This window comes from Scomber japonicus, chromosome 17 (genome assembly GCF_027409825.1).
Source record: "Scomber japonicus isolate fScoJap1 chromosome 17, fScoJap1.pri, whole genome shotgun sequence".
Classification (NCBI taxonomy): Eukaryota; Metazoa; Chordata; class Actinopteri; order Scombriformes; family Scombridae; genus Scomber; species Scomber japonicus.
The window spans coordinates 3,977,388-3,996,715 of NC_070594.1; the positions used below are offsets into that span (position 1 = coordinate 3,977,388).

The following is a 19,328-nucleotide window of genomic DNA, read 5'->3' on the forward strand; positions in this document are numbered from 1 at the left end:
CAACGTGTCGCTCTGTCCTGTTAAAGTTTCATCTGTAAAATACTTTTTGCTTTGACCTTTGACCTTTGACCTCTGCTGCCGTTGCTAGTCTGTTATTTACCTGAGAGGTTTCAGCATGCTGCTTTGATTTAAAAATACACAGCAGAGTTAAGTTAGTGCAGACTGCGTGTCATGATATCTGGTTAAAAACTTAAATCTTTTGAACCCATTTCCTTCCTTCCTTCCTTCCTCCCTAACTCCTTTTCTTCCTTCCTTCAATCCATCCATCCTTTCTTTCCTTCCTCCCTAACTCCTTTTCTTAATTCTTCCTTCCTTCCTTCAGTATGTAATGCACAGACAGACCATCAGGTTGTTCTATGGTTGCTATAGATACAGGTTGTGCTATGGTTGCTATAGATACAGGTTGTTCTATGGTTGCTATAGATGCAGGTTGTGCTATGGTTGCTATAGATACATATTGAGTTATGGTTGCTATAGATACAGGTTGTTCTATGGTTGCTATAGATACAGGTTGTTCTATGGTTGCTATAGATACAGGTTGTGCTATGGTTGCTATAGATACAGGTTGTGTTATGGTTGCTATAGATACAGGTTGTGCTATGGTTGCTATAGATACAGGTTGTTCTATGGTTGCTATAGATACAGGTTGTTTTATGGTTGCTATAGATACAGGTTGTTCTATGGTTGCTATAGATACAGGTTGTTCTATGGTTGCTATAGATACAGGTTGTTCTATGGTTGCTATAGATACAGGTTGTGCTATGGTTGTTATAGATACAGGTTGTGTTATGGTTGCTATAGATACAGGTTGTGTTATGGTTGCTATAGATACAGGTTGTGCTATGGTTGCTATAGATACAGGTTGTTCTATGGTTGCTATAGATACAGGTTGTTTTATGGTTGCTATAGATACAGGTTGTGTTAAGGTCGCTATAGATACAGGTTGTTGTGCTAGTGTACATATATTTTATGTCAGGGGTGACAAAAGTGAGGCCCGTGGGCCAGAACCGGCCCGCCAAGGGGTGCAATCCGGCCCACTTTCCTTCCTGTGACGCACACACACACACACACACACACACACACACCACACACACACAGACAGAGACAGACGTACCGGTATCTGGAGAACATCCAGCGTTGGTGACGTTCCCACAGATGTTCATGCGGAACATGGTTCTGTGTTCCTGGTGATCGTACACAGTGTAACCTCCTTCCTGCCTCAGACTGTTCAGATCAAACAGGTGACCTGCAGAGACATGGTGGGTAACGTTAGTAATAATGACCTGTAGCTGGGTGTGTGTGTGTGTGTGTGTGTGTGTGTGTGTGTGTGTGTGTCTGACCTGTAGCTGGGTGTGTGTGTGTGTGTGTGTGTGTGTGTGTGTCTCTCTGTGTGTGTGTGTCTGATCTGTAGCTGTGTGTGTGTGTGTGTGTGTGTGTGTGTGTGTGTGTGTGTCTGACCTGTAGCTGGGTGTGTGGGTGTGTGTGTGTGTGTGTGTGTGTGTCTGACCTGTAGCTGGGTTAGTGTGTGTGTGTGTGTGTGTGTGTGTGTGTGTCTGACCTGTAGCTGGGTGTGTGTGTGTGTGTGTGTGTGTGTGTGTGTGTCTGACCTGTAGCTGGGTGTGAGTGTGTGTGTGTGTGTGTGTGTGTGTGTGTGTGTGTCTGACCTGTAGCTGGGTTAGTGTGCGTGTGTGAGTGTGTGTGTGTGTGTGTGTGTGTCTGACCTGTAGCTGGGTTTGTGTGAGTGTGTGTGTGTGTGTGTGTGTATCTGACCTGTAGCTGGGTTAGTGACTCTACAGTCATCATGCTGAGTCGTGTTTAGAGGACAAGCTGCAGCTGTTAACCAGAGGAAGGTATACACACAGTCCTCTATGGCTGAGATGAGAGTCGGCCGAGAGTCCTGCAGAGAAGAGACACACACACACACACACACACACACACACACACACACACACAGATATATAAATAATGTTTTCATTGACTAACTGATTGATTTATTAATTGATTAATTGATGGTCTCCCACTCACCACTCTGTCTTTGTCACACTTGAAGCGGATGATGCTGCTCTTGTTTCGGACTCCGTCAGGACAGACGTGTCCGCTGCCGTACTGCAGCTTCAGCACGTTCCTGTCCCACGTAGGACCGGACTGCAGCTGACCCAGACTCATGTATTCATCCCCCACCTTCAGACACGACGCTGCGCTGGACGGACACTTCCACGAGCCTGCAGACACATCAACACACCGACATTGGATCTACTTTCTGCACATTTAATGCATGTAAAAAACCCAGTAGAGCTCTGAGATCTACTGACTCAGGTCAGATAGTTGAGCCCAGAGCTCTGAGATCTACTGACTCAGGTCAGATAGTTGAGCCCAGAGTTCAAACTAAACATGATGAAGCAGCTTTTACACAACTGGAACAAACTAGCAGCAGAACTGAAATCAGCCCCAACTGTTAACATTTATAAATCCAGGTTAAAAACACTTCCTTCCTTCCTTCCTTCCTTCCTTCCTTCCTTCCTTCCTTCCTCTGTCCTTCTTTCCTTCCTTCCTCTTCTCCTTTTTCCGTCCTACCTTCCTTCTTCCTTCCCTCATTCCTTCCATCTGTCCTTCCTCCCTCCTTCTCTCTTTCTTTCCTCCCTCCCTCCCACCTTCCTTCATTCCTTCTTTCCTCTGTCTTTCCTTCCTCTTTTTCTTTCTCCCTCCCTCCCTCCTTCTTCCCTCTTTCCTCCCTCCAGCCTACCTTCTTTACTACCTTCCTTCCTCCGTCCTCCCTCCCTTCCTTCTTTCCTTTCCTCGTTTCCTACCGTCCTTGCTCCCTTCCTTCTTCCTTCCTTCCCTCCTTCCTCCTTCCCTCCCTTCCTTCTTTCCTTTCCTGATGATGATGATTTAGTATGATAGATGCGTTCACTGACCAAAAAGCTTCAGTATTTTAGATGATAGATGATGCGTTCACTGACCAAAAAGCTTCAGTATTTTAGATGATAGATGATGCGTTCACTGACCTCCCTGCTGCACCAGAGATCTGCACACGTTGATGTAAAACGTGTTCTTGGTGTCGCTCGTGGTCGGCTCCACCTCCCAGTTCTGGGTCTCCATGGCCAGAGGTGAAAGGTCGTATGAGTGACCGTGACCGTCGCTGAGGATGAAGAAAAAACAAAAAGGAACGTTTAAAATCTACTTTCATGTTTGTTTAAAGTCTGATCATTAACACTGAACTGTCTTTTTGTTGCTCGTCACATTGTCAGCACTTATTTTTCATTTTTATATTTTAATACCATGTAAAGATGGAAGAAAGGGAAGAAGGAAGGAAAAGAAGAGAGGAAGGAAAGAATGAAGAAAGGAAAAGAAGAGAGGAAGGAAAGATGGAAGGAAAAGCAGACAAGAAGGAAGGAAGGAAGAACAAGAAGAGAGGAAGACAAGAAGGAAGGAAGAAAAAGAAGACAGGGAAGAAGGAAGGAAGAAAGGAAGAAAAGAGAGGAAGGGAAGAAGGAAGGAAGGTAGGAAAAGAAGAGAAGAAGGAAGGAAGACAGGAAAGAAAGATGAAAGGAAAGAAGGGAGCAAGGACAGATGGAAGGAAGGAAGAAAGGAAGAAAAGAGAGGAAGGGAAGAGAGAAGGAAGGAAGGAAAAGAAGAGAGGAAATAAAGATGAAGGAAGAAAGGGAGCAAGGACAGATGGCAGGAAGGAAGAAAGGAAAATAAGAGAGGAAGGAAGGAAGACAGGAAAGAAAGATGGAAGGAAGGAAGGAAGGAAGGAAGGAAGGAAGGACGGAAGACAGGAAAGAAAGATGGAAGGAAGGAAGGAAGGAAGGAAGGAAGGAAGGAAGGAAGGAAGGACGGAAAAGAAGAGACGAAGGAAGGAAGACAGGAAAGAAAGATAGAAGGAAGGAAAAAAAGAAAGGAAGGAAGGAGGAAGGAAGAAAGGAAGGAAGAAGAAAAAGACAGGAAGCTACTAATGTACATATGTGTAAAAATAAATCTTTACAAGAGAGAAGAATGACAAGCAAGTAAGACATATCAGAAAGAGAAATGAGAATAAAAAAGGAGGAAGAAGAGGAGAAGGAGGATGATGACGATGATGATGATGATGGTGAGGTAGTGATGAAGAAGCTTTACTTGTAGGAGCAGCTGGTGGTCTTTACTGGGATGCAGGCCAGAGCAGTGGGCCAGTTAAACAGGTAGGTGCACTCTGGAGTCTCCTTGATGAACTCTGGAGTGCCCTACAAAAAAAAAAAACAGTTATGATCCTCAGAGTCTGAGCAGGTTGGTAGTTAATAGAGTCTACCAAGCTTTTATTTATTCATTATTACTTGTTTTAAAGATTGTTTATTGTCTATTAGCTGCAGTCATGTGTTCTGCATCAGCTCTATATTTTAAATCTGTGTTTCTACTGGAATATCTTTACATGATTTACCATTAAAATAATAGTCAAAATGATAAAATAACACTATAATATGATGCATAAAAAACATCTTTCCTTTCTTAATTATTCTGGTGATCATGCAGATAGAGTGCACAATAGAGTTAAATGCACATTTCCAGCTCTATATTAATATTCTGTGGCTCTACTGGAATATCTTTACATGATTTATTTATCTTGTACTGATCCTTTATGCAGCCGCTCAGTTCAGCCTCTGCCTGTTAACAAGCTGTTTTTAGCTCCTGTCTCAAGTAGTAATACATAATAATCCAAAACATATGAGCGGATGACATGAATAACCTTAGCAACCACCTTAGCAACAAAGGTTACAGAACATACGCATGCAACTATAGCTATTATGTAATCCAGGCATCTGACATCATAACAGTATATTAATAACAGGAAGTGTTTCTCACAGGATGCATGATGACATCATAACAGTATATTAATAACAGGAAGTGGAGCTTACAGGATGCATGATGACATCATAACAGTATATTAATAACAGGAAGTGGAGCTTACAGGATGCATGATGACATCATAGCAGTATATTAATAACAGGAAGTGTGTGTGTAGCTTACAGGATGCATGATGACATCATAACGGTATATTAATAACAGGAAGTGCTTACAGGATGCATGTCAGGATGGCAGGAGAAGTAGATCTCAGTGGATCTCTGGTAGATCTTGTGGCACGTATCTCCAGCGGTGTAGTTGAGGATCAGCTGATCTCCAACATAGCTCAGAACCTGGTTCGCCAGTCCTGGATGGATGGAGGGAGGGATGGATGGAGGGAGGGAGGGATGGATGGAGGGAGGGAGGGATGGATGGAGGGATGGAGGGAGGGAGGGAGGGATGGATGGATGGAGGGATGGGTGGATGGGTAAATAGATGGATGGATAGATGGAGGGAGGGAGGGACGGAGGGATGGAGGGAGGGATGGGTGGATGGATAGATGGAGGGAAGGAGTGAGGGATGAATGGATGGAGGGAGGGAAAGAGGGATGGATGGATGAATGGAGGGATGGATGGATGGAGGGATAGAGGGAGGGATGGATGGATTGATGGGTAAATGGATAGATGGATGGATGGATGGAGGGAGGGAAGGATAGATGGATGCATGGATGGGTAGATGGATAATAGATGGATGGATGGAAGGAAGGAAGGAAGGATGGATGGATGGAGGGATGGGTGGGTGGATGGATAGATGATGGATGGATGGATGGATGATGGATAGACAATAAAAAGAGGTTTAACAGTAATAAGACAATAAATAGACACATAAAATAATAAAATATATAATCCTGCATGAATGAATGAATCTGAGCATCATCAGTAGAACAGGAAGTCTTTTATTTTGTAGTTCTCTACCTGCGATCTTGTGGTTGGAGCCGTCAGCCTGACAGGAGGACACCTTGTCGCTGCCGGTGTCTTTGTGGGTGCAGACTCCTTTCTGGAGGCCGCTGCACACGGACAGGTGGTAGATGTATTTATCGCTCCTGATGGAGTAATCTTTATCTTTCAGAGAGCTCAGGTCGAACTCGTAGCCGCTCCGAGGGTCCAGAACACGACACTCATCGCCTAGCAACAAGAAAATTAGGATAAAGACTTTAACTCATCGAGGTTTTAATCATAAGAGTTTTATTAGGAGGGTTAGGGTCAAACTCATCTTTATTCAAACAACCACAATGAGGGCTGGATCATTAAAGAGATGGAAGGAAGGAAGGAAGGAAGGAAGGAAGGAAGGAAGGAAGGAAGGAAGGAAGGAAGGAAAGAAGGAAGGAAGGAAGGAAGGAAGGAAGAGAAATAAAGAAAGAACAGATGGAAGGGTTAGTAACTGTGATGCTCGGTGCAGATAAAGAAGAAAGGGAAGAAGGACAGATGGAAGGAAGAAAGGGAGCAAGGAAGGAAGGGAGAAAGGAAGAGAAGACAGGAAGGAAAGATGGAAGGAAGGAAGGAAGGAATGAAAGACAGGTGGAAGAAAGGAAGAGAAGACAAGAAAGACAGAAACAGATGGAAGGAAGAAAGAAATAAAGAAAGAACAGATGGAAGGAAGGAAGGAAGGAAGGAAAGATGGAAGGTAGAGAAGACAGGAAGGAAGGAAAGAAAGAGGGAAGGAAGGAAGGAAGGAAGGAAGGAACGAACGAAGGAAGGAAGGAAGGACGGAAGTAAGGAAGGAAAGACAGATGGAAGGAAGGAAGGATAGACAGATGGAAGGAAGGAAGGAAGGAAGGATAGACAGATGGAAGGAAGGAAGGAAGGAAGGAAGGAAGGAAGGAAGGAAGAAAGAAAGGAAGGAGGGAAGGAAGGAAGGAAGGAGGGAAGGAAGGAAGAGAAGACAGGAAGGAAGGAAGGATGGAAGGAAGGAAGAAATAAAGAAAGAGAAAAAGAAAAGGTGGATGGAAAAATAGAAGGAAGGGAAATTTCACGGGAAGGAAAGATGGAAGAAAGGAAGAGAAGACAGGAAGGAAGGAAGGAAGGAAGGAAGGAAGAGAAGACAGGCAGGAAGATTGAAGGAAGAAAGAAAGAGAAAAGAAGGGTAGATGGTAAAATGGAAGGAAGGAAAGTGATGTCTGATACGTTACCTTGAGACTTCCTGATTGGACAGGCCTCAGACGTCCTCCAGATGAAGACGTACTCACAGCCGTCCTTACGGTCAAACATGGGGGAGCCCTTCAAAATAAAAGACACGCAAATAAATAATTAGCTAAAGACACAGAGAAAAAAGGAGAGACGCTTTGGCTTAACCTAGCTGACCCCGTCTGTTTTGACTGTTCCTTCTTTCCTCCTTTCCTTTCCTTCCTTCCTCCCTCCCTCTCTCTTTCCTCCCTTCCTTCTTTCCTTTCCTCCATTCCCTTTTCCTCCTTTCTTCTCTCCTTCCTTCCTTCCTCCCTCCCTCCTACCTTCCTTGATTATTTCCTCCATCCTTCCTTCCTTTCTTTCCTCCCTTCCTTCCATCCTTCCTTCCTTCCTTCCTCCCTCCCTTCTTCCTCCTTTCCTTCTTTCCATCTGTCCTTCCTCTCTCCCTCCTTCTCTCTTTCTTCCCTTCCTTCCTTTCCTCCATCCGCCTTTCCTTCTTCCTTCCGTCTTTCCTTTCCTCCCCCCTCTCTTTTTCCCTCCCTCCCTCCTACCTTCCTTATTTCCTGTCCTTCATTCCTTTCCTCCCTCCCTCCTTCTCTCTTTCCTCGATCCCCCTTTCCTCCTTCCTTCCTTCATCTTCCTTTCTCCCTCCCTTCCTCTTTTCCTTTCTCCTTCCCTCCCTTCTACCTTCCTTCCTTTCCTTCTTCCTTCCTTCTTTCCTTTCCTCCCTCCTCTCTTTTTCCCTCCCTCCCTCCTACCTTCCTTATTTCCTGTCCTTCATTCCTTTCCTCCCTCCCTCCTTCTCTCTTTCCTCGATCACCCTTTCCTCCTTCCTTCCTTCATCTTCCTTTCTCCCTCGCTTCCTCTTTTCCTTTCTCCCTCCCTCCCTTCTACCTTCCTTCCTTTCCTTCCTCCCTTCCTTCTGTCCTTTCCTCCCTTTCTTCCCTCCTTTCCTTCCTTCTCCCTCCCTTCCTCCCTTAACTGGAGGACAACAGGAGGGTTGAACTCACCGGATTGTCGTCACACTGGAAGATGATGCGTGTGGAGTATCGAGCCGACGCTCCACACTTGTCTCCGTTGTGGTAGACGATGCTGATGGAGCCGTCCTCCGCCACCTGAGGGCTGGACTGGACGTATCCCAGGTTGGAACTGGTCCCATCGATCACCCCGCAGGCACCCAAAGGACCCACTGGACAGAGAGAGAGGGGAACATGTTAAATACAGTTTCATCTATTTATTGTAATCTTATAAAGGAAGGAAGGAAGGAAGGAGGGAAGGAAGGAAGAGAAAGGAAAGAGGAAAGAAAGAACAGAAGGTAGGAAGGAAGGAAGGAAGGAAGGAACGACAGGCGAATGGAAGGAAGGAAGGAAGGAAGGAAGGAAGGAAGGAAGGAAGGAAAATAAGACAAGAAGGAAGGAAAATAAGACAAGAAGGAAGGAAGGAAGGACAGACGAAGCAAAGAAAGGAAAAGAAGACAGGAAAGGGAGATGGAAGAAAAGGAGGGAGGAAGAAAGTAAGAAAGTGAGAAAGGAAAAGAAGACAGGAAGGAAAGTGTGTGTGTGGGGGGGGGGGGGTTAGGGTTAGGGGTCGAGTGTACTGACCTGGACACTCCTTCACAGGGGGGAGGGGTCTGCAGACGTTGATGTAGAAGCTGCGTGATGTGCTGGAGTCGGTATCCATGGCAACCCAAGGGCTGTCGTCGTTGTCACGCATCAGGTGACTCAGGTCGTACTCGTTACCCTGAGTGTCTGAAGAAGGAGAGGAGGGACTTTAACTAGTACACATGGTTTCATTCACTCAGTGTGTGTGTGTGCGTGTATGTGTGTTTGTATGTGTGTGTCTCTGTGCATGCATTTGTGTGTGTGTGTGTGCGTGCGTGCATGCATGTGTGTGTGTCCATGCATGTGTGTGTGCATGTGTGTGCGTCCATGCATGTGTGTGTGTGTGTGTGTCCATGCATGTGTGTGTGCATGCCTCTGTGTGCTTCTGTGTGTCTGTGTGTGTGTGTGTGCATGCATGTGTGTGTGTGTGTGTGTGTGCGTGCGTGCGTGCATGCATGTGTGTGTGTGTGTGTGCATGCATGTGTGTTTGTATGTGTGTGTCTCTGTGCATGCATGTGTGTGTGTGTGTGTGTGTGTGTGCGTGCGTGCATGCATGTGTGTCCATGCATGTGTGTGTGCATGTGTGTGCGTCCATGCATGTGTGTGTGTGTGTGTGTCCATGCATGTGTGTGTGCATGCCTCTGTGTGCTTCTGTGTGTCTGTGTGTGTGTGTGTGCATGCATGCATGTGTGTGTGTGTGTATGCATGCCTGTGTGTGTGGGTGTGCGTGTGTGTATGCATGCATGCATGCGTGTGTGTGTGTGTGTGTGTGTGTGTGAGTGAGTATGTGTGTACCAAAGATCCTGCAGTTAACAGGAGCAGGGACGCAGGCCAGAGCCGTGGAGAACTCAAAGAGAACATCATGGACCACGTGGTTTGGTAGAGAACTCAGATCCTCCTGCAGCATCTTCAACGAGCCGCTCAGAGCCTTCTGATCACACACGAAGTTTATAGTGAACGTGTCTCTGGTGGCTGGAAACAAGGAAACAAGGAAACAAGGAAACAACAAGAAGTTTATAGTGAACGTGTCTCTGGTGGCTGGAAACAAGGAAACAAGGAAACAAGGAAACAACAAGAAGTTTATAGTGAATGTGTCTCTGGTGGCTGGAAACAAGGAAACAAGGAAACAAGGAAACAACAAGAAGTTTATAGTGAACGTGTCTCTGGTGGCTGGAAACAAGGAAACAAGGAAACAAGGAAACAACAAGAAGTTTATAGTGAATGTGTCTCTGGTGGCTGGAAACAAGGAAACAAGGAAACAAGGAAACAACAGGAAGTTTATAGTGAACGTGTCTCTGGTGGCTGGAAACAAGGAAACAAGGAAACAAGGAAACAACAGGAAGTTTATATAGTTTCTCCTTCATTTTCCTTCCTTCCTCCATTCCTTCCTTCCATCATTCCTTCCTTTCTCCCTTCCTTCCTTCCTCCATTCCTTCATTCCTCCCTTCCTTCCTTCTGCCATTCCTTCCTTCCTTCCTTCCTTCCTTCCTCTCTCCCTCCCTCCTTCCTCCATTCCTTCCTTCCTCCATTCCTTCCTTCCTTCCTCCATTCCTTCCACCCTCCCTTCCTTCCTTCCTCCCTTCATTCCTCTCTTCCTTCCTCCCTTCCTTCCTTCCTTCCTTCCTTCCTTCCAAAGTTTTTATGGTTACACCACTTAGACATTTTTGCCATAATCCTCCAATATATTCTCCTTCCTCCGTTCCTCCCTTCCTTCCTTCCTTCCTTCATTCCTCAGTCTCTGATTCCTCAGTCTCTAATCTTAACCCTGACCGTGTGTGTATCTCTGTGTGTGTGTGTGTGTGTGTGTGTGTGTGTGTGTGTGTGTGTGTGTGTGTGTACTTTGTGTGTGTGTGTGTTACCTGTTGTGTCGTCTCTTGGTCCCTTATAAACGAGCTTCAGCAGTCCATCAGAGGAATACTCGAGGCTTCTCTCCAAACCCACCGGACTGAGCGCGTGTCCGTCTTCCATCTCACAGCCGGACATTCCCTCTCCGCACACGGCCAAGTCTCCACAGATGTTCAGCTGCACGGAGCGACGGAGGGATGAAGGGATGAAGGGATGAAGGGAAGAGGAATTATTATATTATATAATACTTCTGTTTAATGAGCTGGATTACATCATGCTTTATATCAACTTAATATATGCCCTATATATTATAACAACTGTTGTCCTCGAGTCAAGGAAGGAAGGGAAGAAGAAGGAAGGGAAGAAGAAGGAAGGAAAGGAGGGAGGAAGGAAGGAAGGAAGGAGGGGAGGAAGAAGGAAGGAGGAAATAAGGAAGAAAGGTAGGAGGGAGGGAGGGAGGAAAGAAGGAAGGAGGGAGGGAGGAAAAGAAAGAAGGAAAGGAGGGAGGAAGGAAGAAGGAAGGGAGGAAGAAGGAAGGAAGAAGGGAAGGAAGGAGGGAAGGGAGGAAAGAAGGAAGGAAGGAAGGAAGGTAGGAGGGAGGGAGGAAAAGAAAGGAGGAAGGGAGGAAGGAAAGGGAGGAAAGGAGGAAGAAGGAAGGAAAGGAGAGAGGGAGGGAGGAAGAAGGGAAGGGAGGAAAGGAAAGAAGGAAGGGAGGAAGGAAAGGAGGAAGAAGGATGGAAAGGAGGGAGGAAGGAAGAAGGAAGGGAGGAAAGAAGGAAGGAAGGAAGGAAGGAGGGAGGGAGGGAGGGAGAAAGGAAGGACGGAGGAAAGGAAGGAAGAAAGGAAGGAAGGAAGGAAGGACGGAGGAAAGAAGGAAGGAGGGAGGGAGCATTGCTGTGATTCTGCATCACACTAACAGACTCAGATGTGCATTATAAGGACTTGATTTACAGTCAGTATTATTATTATTATTATTAGTAGTAGTAGCAGTAGTAGTAGTAGTAGTGTGATGATGATGATGATGATGATGATCTCACCAGGAAGTCCTTCCCGTTAGCGTTGACCTTGTATCCGTCCTTTGAGGCCAGAGGCTGAAGGTTGAACTCGATGCCGTTGTTTGGATCTGCCACAGCACAGCTCTGATACACACACCATCAATACACACACACACGTTAACATTTTCAGTTTAATATCTTTATCATATCATTTTCTCCAGAATTAATGCCTTTCCTTATAAAGAATTACAACTATAAACATAAATACATAGATTTAAAAATGGTTCTAGGTGCAGTGGATGGAAGAGTTTACATCACAACTATAACCACATTGACAGCAGTCCTATAAACCAAACAGCAGCTTCACATTTACAGTAAAACTTCAAAACCTGCAAATAGCATCTAAATTCTTTCTAAATGTATTTCTCTGTATTTATTGTAATGCAGCTTTGCTCCTCTCTCAGCATAGATTCAGAGGTTTGTCTCTGTTTATTATACAAAGATGCTCTGTTCTTTATCTCTAACAGTATTATTGCACTATATATATAGTATATAACAGTATTTCTCAGTAATATTTTTACAGTATATAACAGTATTTTAGTGTCTGAAATCCTTCTGATCAACACACTGAATCAGCACCAAGCCTTGGCATTTTAACGCCATGTATACTCAGCAATCCTATCTAAATCGGATTTTGCATTCTGCACATGCTCGAGAATTCCCTCTGGTGAGGTCATATTAACTAGCAGTGTTGTTGCCGGGGAAACGTTAAACAACATGGCTTCAACACACTTCTGGACGGACGAGGAGACCCGGTTCATGATCAACCAAGTGCAAGAATTGAATATATTAAAATGTATGGATGGCGCAAGACAAGTTTGTTCGGACAGTTTGTTGTTGCTGTTGAGGTAAACAGGAAGTGGCTCTTTGATGAGAGGGCTACAGCGCCACACGGAGCCATGCTCTGATTCTCTGAGCAGCATGTATACTCAGACAAGTGATCCGGTCTTATGCATGTCTTCATCTCATACCATCAGAAATTCGATTTTTTTTGCTGCATGTAAACGTGCTGACTGTGGACGAGCCGTAACATCTATGAATATGTTGTCATGTGTGTGAGCTCACCGTGTTCTTGGTGGTAGTGATGGCGCAGGCTGCTCTGGTCTCCCACATGAAGGTCGCGGTGCAGTTCTGGTACATCAGGAAACGAGGTCCCATCGACTGCAGAGCGACACAGACAGACAGACAGACACAGTTAGAGTCCGAACCTTTAGATGATCCAGAACCCTGTGAGCTCAGCGTGTGGTGAACGTACCACGGTTCCTCTGGAGCAGACCAGGTGGATGCGGGTGGTGTAGGTGAGCTTCAGGCCGTCTGAGATGCAGGCGGAGCCGTCGGTGAACTCCAGCAGCAGCCTATCCCTCGCCACGATGACCGGACCTCGCTTAGAGATTCCCATGTTACTGACTGACACCACTTCCTTAGGAACGCCCTGGCGACGGGGGGGGGGGGGGGGGGGGGGGGCGCGGAGAGAGGGGGTTAATATCGTTTGATATCGTTCTGAAAATGTCAAATGGTGTAACCACAAAAGAATGACAAATATTAAATGTTTTATCAACCTAGAGAGAGAGAGAGAGGGAGGAAAGGGAGGAAGATAGAAAGGAAGAAGGAAAGAAAGAAAAAAAAAAGAAAGAAAGAAAGGAAGAGAGAAAGAAAAAAGAGAATGAAAGAAAGGAAGAAAGAAAGAAAAAGTAGAATGAAAAAAAGGAGAAAGAAAAAAGGTGAGGAAGAAAGAAAGGAAGGAGGAAAGAAAGAAAAGTGAGGAAGAAGAGGAAGAAAAAGGAGGGAGAAAGAAAGAAAGAAAGAAAGAAAGAAAGAAAGAAGTAAGATTTTCTAGATGTTGTATTAATAAAGTTTTATCTTGTCTTTATACATCACGTTGCTATGGTTACCTGCTCTGAGATGTATTTCATCTGACAGACTGACGCGTGTGTTAATAAAGTTTTATCTTGTCTTTATGCATCACGTTGCCATGGTTACCTGCTCTGAGACGTATTTCATCTGACAGACTGACGCGTGTGTTAATAAAGTTGTATCTTCTCTTCATGCATCACGTTGCTATGGTTACAAACCTGCTCTGATGTGTGTATTAATTAAGTTTTATCTTCTCTTTATGCATCACGTTGCTATGGTTACCTGCTCTGAGATGTGTTAATAAAGTTGTATCTTCTCTTTATGCATCACGTTGCCATGGTTACCTGCTCTGAGATGTATTAGTAAAGTTTTACTTTCTCTTTATGCATCACGTTGCTATGGTTACCTGCTCTGAGATGTATTAGTAAAGTTTTACTTTCTCTTTATGCATCACGTTGCTATGGTTACCTGCTCTGAGATATGTTAATAAAGTTTTATCTTGTCTTTATGCATCACGTTGCCATGGTTACCTGCTCTGAGATGTATTTCATCTGACAGACTGATGCATCACGTTGCTATGGTTACCTGCTCTGAGATGTTGTATTAATAAAGTTGTATCTCCTCTTCATGCATCACGTTGCCATGGTTACCTGCTCTGAGACGTATTTCATCTGACAGACTGAGGCGTGGCGGTCGCAGCCCTGCACAGCGTTGATTGGCCGACAGATGTTGATGTAATACTTCTTCAGGTTCATGGTTTCAGATAAATCCATCGCCTGCCAGTTCTTACCAGAGGAGGAGCGAGACAAGCTGGAGAAGAGAAGAAGAAGAGAAGAAGAAGAGAAGAAGAGAGGAGGAGAAGATGATTTTATTTCTTTTTTTGGATTGACTTTATTCATACACAATTCAAAGGAAGGAAGGAAGGAAAGAGAGATGGAAGGAAGACAGAGATGAAGGAAGGAGGGAAAAGAAGACCCGAAAGATGGAATAAAGAGAAGAAGGACTGATAGAAGGAGGGAAGGATGAAAGGAAGGAAGGAGGCACAAATGGAAGAAAGGAAGGAGAAGACAGGAAAGAAAGATGGAAGGAAGGGAGAAAGGAGCAGAAGACAAGAAGGAAGGAGGGAAGAAAGAGAAGACAGGAAAGAAAGATGGAAGAAAGAGAAGAAGGAAAGATGGAAGGAGGGAAGGATGAAAGAGGAAGGACAGATTGAAGGAGGGAAGGATGAAAGAGAGAGGAAGGAAGGAAGGAAGGAAGGAAGGACGAGAAGACAGGAAGTAAAGATGGAAGAAAGGGAAGAAGGAAGGAAAAGATGGGAAAGAAAGATGAAGGAAGAGAAGGACGAAAGGGAAGAAGGAGGGACAAATGGAAGAAAGGAAGGAAAAGAAGGAAGGGAAGACAAAAAGTAAAGATGGAAGACCCACTTTAAAGTTTTAGAGCATCATATAAATAAATAGACGAATTATGAGTCAGAATATGAACAGCATGTAAAGGGTTAAAGGTTAATAATGTTTAAATGAATGAATGAATGAATGAATGAATGAACAGAATGAATGAATGAATGAATGACTGAATGAATGATGGAGTGAATGAATGAATGAATTAGTGAATGAACGACTGAATGAATGAATGAATGAATGAATGAATGAATGAATGAATGATGGAGTGATTAAATGAATGAATGAATGATTGAATGAATGATTGAATGAATGAATGAATGAACTGAATGAATGACTGAATGAATGAATGAATGTTTAAATGAATGAATGAATAAATGAATGAATGAATGAATGAATGAGTGAGTGAGTATTACCTGGACAGGTCGTACTGGTCCAGGGTTTTGGGATCAGTCACCATGCACTCATGAGGAGTCTCAGGACAGCGTAGGAAGTGTACCACAGGAAGTTATACGTGTAGTTATCTTCCTTCTGTCATCACAGGAAGTACAAGAGAGACAAACGATGTAGCTACTTCCTGTTGTTCTACCGGTCAAACTGACTGTTTCCTTCTTTCCTCTCTTCTGTCTGTCCTTTCTCCCTTCTTTTTTTCCTTCCTTCCTCCCTTCCTTCTTTCCTCTGTCCGTCTTTTCTTACTTCCTCCTTCATCCCTTCCTCTTTTCCTTTCACCCCCCCTCCCTTTTACCTTCCTTCCTTCTTTCCTCCTTTCTTTCCCTCCCTCCTACCTTCCTTTGTTCCTTCTTTCTTCCTCTGTCCTCCTTTCCTTCCTCCTCTTTCTCTCCTCCCCCTACCTTCCTCCCTTCCTTCCATCCCTCCCTCCTTCCTTTCCTTCCTCCCTCACTCCTTCTCTTTCTTTTCTCTCCTTACCTTCCTCCCTTCTTTCTTTACTCTTTTCCTTTCTCCCTCCTCCTACCTACCTTCCTTCCTTCCTTCCTTCTTTCCTTCCTCCCTTCCTCTCCTTCTCCTTCGTCCTTCCTTCCATCCTTCATTCCCTTTCCTTCCTCCCTTCTTCTCTTCTCTCCCTCACTTTCTCCCTTCATCCCTTCCTCTTTTCCTTTCTCTCTCCCTCCCTCCTATCTTCCTTCCTCCCTTCCTCCCTCCCTCCTCTCTTTCTTTCCCCTGTCCTTCCTTCATCCCTTCCTCTTTTCCTTTATCCCCTCCCTCCTACCTTCCTTCCGTCCTGTCCTTCCCTCTTTCCCCCATCGTTCCTTTCCTTCCTCCTTCCTTCTTTCCTTCGTCCCTCCCTCCCTCCTTCATTCTTTTCATTCCTTCATCCCTTCCTCTTTTCCTTTTTCCCTCCCTCCTACCTTCCTTCCTTCTTTCTTTCCTCTCCCTACCTTCCTCCCTTCCTTCTTTCCCACCCTTCCTTCATCCCTTCCTCTTTTCCTTTCTCCCTCCCTCCCTCCTTCCTTCCTTCCTTCCTACCTCCCTCCTTCCTCCCTCCCTCCCTCCTTCCTCCCTCCCTCCCTCCCTCCTTCCCTCCTGTCTTCCTTCCTTCCCTCCCTCGTTCCTTCCTTTCCTTCCTTCCCTCCCTCTTCCCTTCCTTCCTTCCTTCCTTCCCTCCTTCCTGCCTCCCTCCTCCTCCCTTCTTTCCTTCCTTCCTTCCTTCCTTCCCTTCTTTGACTGAGCAATAGTCCAGACTAGTAATGTTATAATCTGATTAAATAAAGCCATGCAGGGTTTTTTACCCTGGAATTCTGTTTTCCGGCTCCGGCTTCGGGATCACAGAGGAAGGAGATGCTGGTGGATCTGAGTGTGTGCTGCTGTTGTTGTACTGAGAGCCGTTACTGTAGGTGAGCTTGATCTGACCGTCATAGTAAGACAGGCGGGAGTTAGCTTCACCCAGACTCCAAGCACTGGAGAGGAGGAAGAGAGGAAGAGAGGGAGAGAGAGGGAGAGAGGAGGAGAGGAAGAGAGGAAGAGAGGGAGAGAGAGAGAGAGAGAGAGAGAGAGAGAAGAGAGAGAGAGAGAGAGAATGAGAGAGAGAGAGAGAGAGAGAGAGAGAAAAGAAAGAGAGAGAGAGAGAGAGAGAGAGGGAGGGAGAGGGAGAGGGGAGAGGGAGAGAGAGAGAGAGAGAGAGAGAGGAGAGAGAGAGGGAGAGAGGGAGAGAGGAAAGAGAGAGAGAGAGGAAGAGGAGGAAGAGAGGAAGAGAGGAAGAGAGGAAGGGAGAGAGAGAGGAAGAGAGAAGAGAGGAAGGGAGAGAGAAAGGAAGAGAGGAAGGGAGGAGGAAAGGGAAAGAGGGAGAGAGGAGGAGAGGAAGGAAACATGTTATTATCTGAGAGGAGAAATATATATTTATATTAACTAACAAGAGTTTTTTATTGTGTTTTCTAATCACAATACAACAACGTGTGTGTGTGTGTGTGTGTGTGTGTCTGTTTCTCTATGTGTGTGTTTGTGAATGTTCTAATCACAATACAACACTATGGGAGACTGTTCAGGGTGAAAACATACACGTACCCCATTGAAAACGTGCACACACATATTGAAATACTTGCACATACATTGACATGATGTGCAGACACGCACTGAAAATGTCCACACTCTACCACCTTCTCACACAGTGTGTGTGTCTGTCTGTGTGTGTGTGTGTGTGTGTGTGTGTGTGTGTGTGTCTGTGTGTGTCTGTGTGTGCGTGTAAAATGTAGAATGTGCGGCAGGAAGTTGTTTCAATGTAACAGGAAGGCACGGCCATCTTGGACAGCTACTATATCTCTATATCTCTCTCCACAGGTTTAGGGATGTCAAACTAAATATTATTCCTAAATCTGTGAGCATGTGATTAATTGTGCATATGGTTGCCTAGATACACAATCTGTCACTACAAGGCACATCACCTGCTCATAAACCTTATTAATCATTCGCCCTGATTTTATTTTGAAAGATGGCGGTGCCTTCCTGTTACATTGAAACAACCTCCTGGTGCACTGACACAGACACACACACACACACACACAGACACACAGACACACACACACACACACACACACACAGACACACACACACACACACACACACACACACACACACAGACACACACACACACACACACACACACACACACACACACACTGTGTGAGAAGGTGGTAGAGTGTGGAAATTTTCAGTGCGTGTCTGCACATCATGTCAATGTATGTGCAAGTATTTCAATATGTGTGTGCAAGTTTTCACTCTCAACAGCCTCCCATACAACACTAAACAGAACAACATCAACATTTAGACACTTGAAGCTACTTAAGAGGAATTAAACACATTTATCTTTGAGGCTTACAACAGACAGTTCCTCATCATGGCAGAGAGAAGATGGAAAGCAGAAAACAAACATGAAACAAAAAGAAATAAAGGTTTGCAAAGATGAGAAATTAAAACATATGTTAAATAAAAAAGCATGAGGTTGTTAAAATGTACATTTATAATAAGACAGATTCATTTATATACAGACAGTGAGCTTATATGTGTGTCTCTATGTGTGTGTGTGGTGTGTGTGTTGTGTGTGTGTGTGTGTGTGTGTGTGTGTGTGTGTGTCTGTGTGTGTGTGTGTGTGTGTGTGTGTGTGTGTGTGTGTGTGTCTCCCTCTTACCTCTTCTCCACCTGACAGGCTCCAGCTTTCTCTGGACAGGAAGCAGCTTTAACCGCAGCACACACGTTGATGAAGTAATCATAGCTGCCACTGCTCAGGTTATAATAAGAACCGCTGGGTTTGGTGAGGGGGGACAGGTCGAAATAAAAACCTGGAGAGAGAGAGAGAGAGGGGTGGGTGAGGGAGAGTGGAGCGAGAGAGAGGAGAAGAGAGGAGAGAGGGAGAGGGAGAGAGAGGAGGGGGAGAGAGAAGAGAGAGGAGGGAGAGAGAGAGAAGAGAGGGAGAGAGGGAGGGAGAGAGGAGAGGGAGAGAGAGAGGGAGAGAGAGAGGGAGAGAGAGAGAAGCAGGAGATGGAGAGAGTTGAGAGAGGAAGGGAGGGGGGAGAGAGATAGAGGGGAGGAGAGAACAGAGAGGGGGGAGGAGGGAGGAGGAGAAGGGGAAGACAAGAAGAGAGAGAGAGGGGGAGAGAGAGGGGGAGGAGGGGGGAGAGAGTGAGGGGGGAGAGAGAGGAAGAGGGAGAGGAAGGAGAGAGAGAGGGGAGGAGAGAGAGAGGTGAGAGAGAAGAGAGAAAGAAGGTGAGAGGGGGAGTGAGGGAGAAGGAGAGGACAGACAGAGAGAAGTGAGAAAGAAAAAGAGAGGAAGAAAGAGAGAGATTGAGAGAAAAAGAGAGAGGGAGAGAGAGAGAGATTGAGAGAAAAAGAGAGAGGGGGAGATAATAAAAAGTAAGTAACAGTGTTGTTGCCTCTCCAGTCAAACAGAGGTGCAGTTCCTGTCGCGACCACCAGATGGCAGCACCAACACATTTAACTGTCACATGACTCAACTCCTCTCATGTGATACTAAAGTTATGAAACGTCTCCAAGGTTAAAACTCCCTGTGTGTGTGTGTGTGTGTGTGTGTGTGTGTGTGTGTGCATCTATCTCTATGTGTGTGTGTGT

The 19,328-nt window shown here is 45.2% G+C and overlaps 1 protein-coding gene across 1 annotated transcript in view; it reads right to left on the minus strand.

The window, feature by feature from the left end:
* igf2r (insulin-like growth factor 2 receptor) overlaps positions 1 to 19,328 on the minus strand; it is a 65,877-nt gene that overhangs the window by 26,348 nt on the left and 20,201 nt on the right. The window contains 21 exon segments of the mRNA XM_053337431.1: positions 1,115 to 1,246; positions 1,771 to 1,897; positions 2,026 to 2,222; positions 3,006 to 3,139; positions 4,117 to 4,220; positions 5,052 to 5,182; positions 5,790 to 5,999; positions 7,004 to 7,091; positions 8,009 to 8,187; positions 8,600 to 8,746; positions 9,395 to 9,571; positions 10,459 to 10,621; positions 11,482 to 11,583; positions 12,565 to 12,660; positions 12,755 to 12,931; positions 14,004 to 14,163; positions 15,167 to 15,236; positions 15,239 to 15,281; positions 16,499 to 16,572; positions 16,575 to 16,666; positions 18,391 to 18,541. Coding sequence (XP_053193406.1) covers positions 1,115 to 1,246; positions 1,771 to 1,897; positions 2,026 to 2,222; positions 3,006 to 3,139; positions 4,117 to 4,220; positions 5,052 to 5,182; positions 5,790 to 5,999; positions 7,004 to 7,091; positions 8,009 to 8,187; positions 8,600 to 8,746; positions 9,395 to 9,571; positions 10,459 to 10,621; positions 11,482 to 11,583; positions 12,565 to 12,660; positions 12,755 to 12,931; positions 14,004 to 14,163; positions 15,167 to 15,236; positions 15,239 to 15,281; positions 16,499 to 16,572; positions 16,575 to 16,666; positions 18,391 to 18,541 — 2,754 coding nt within the window.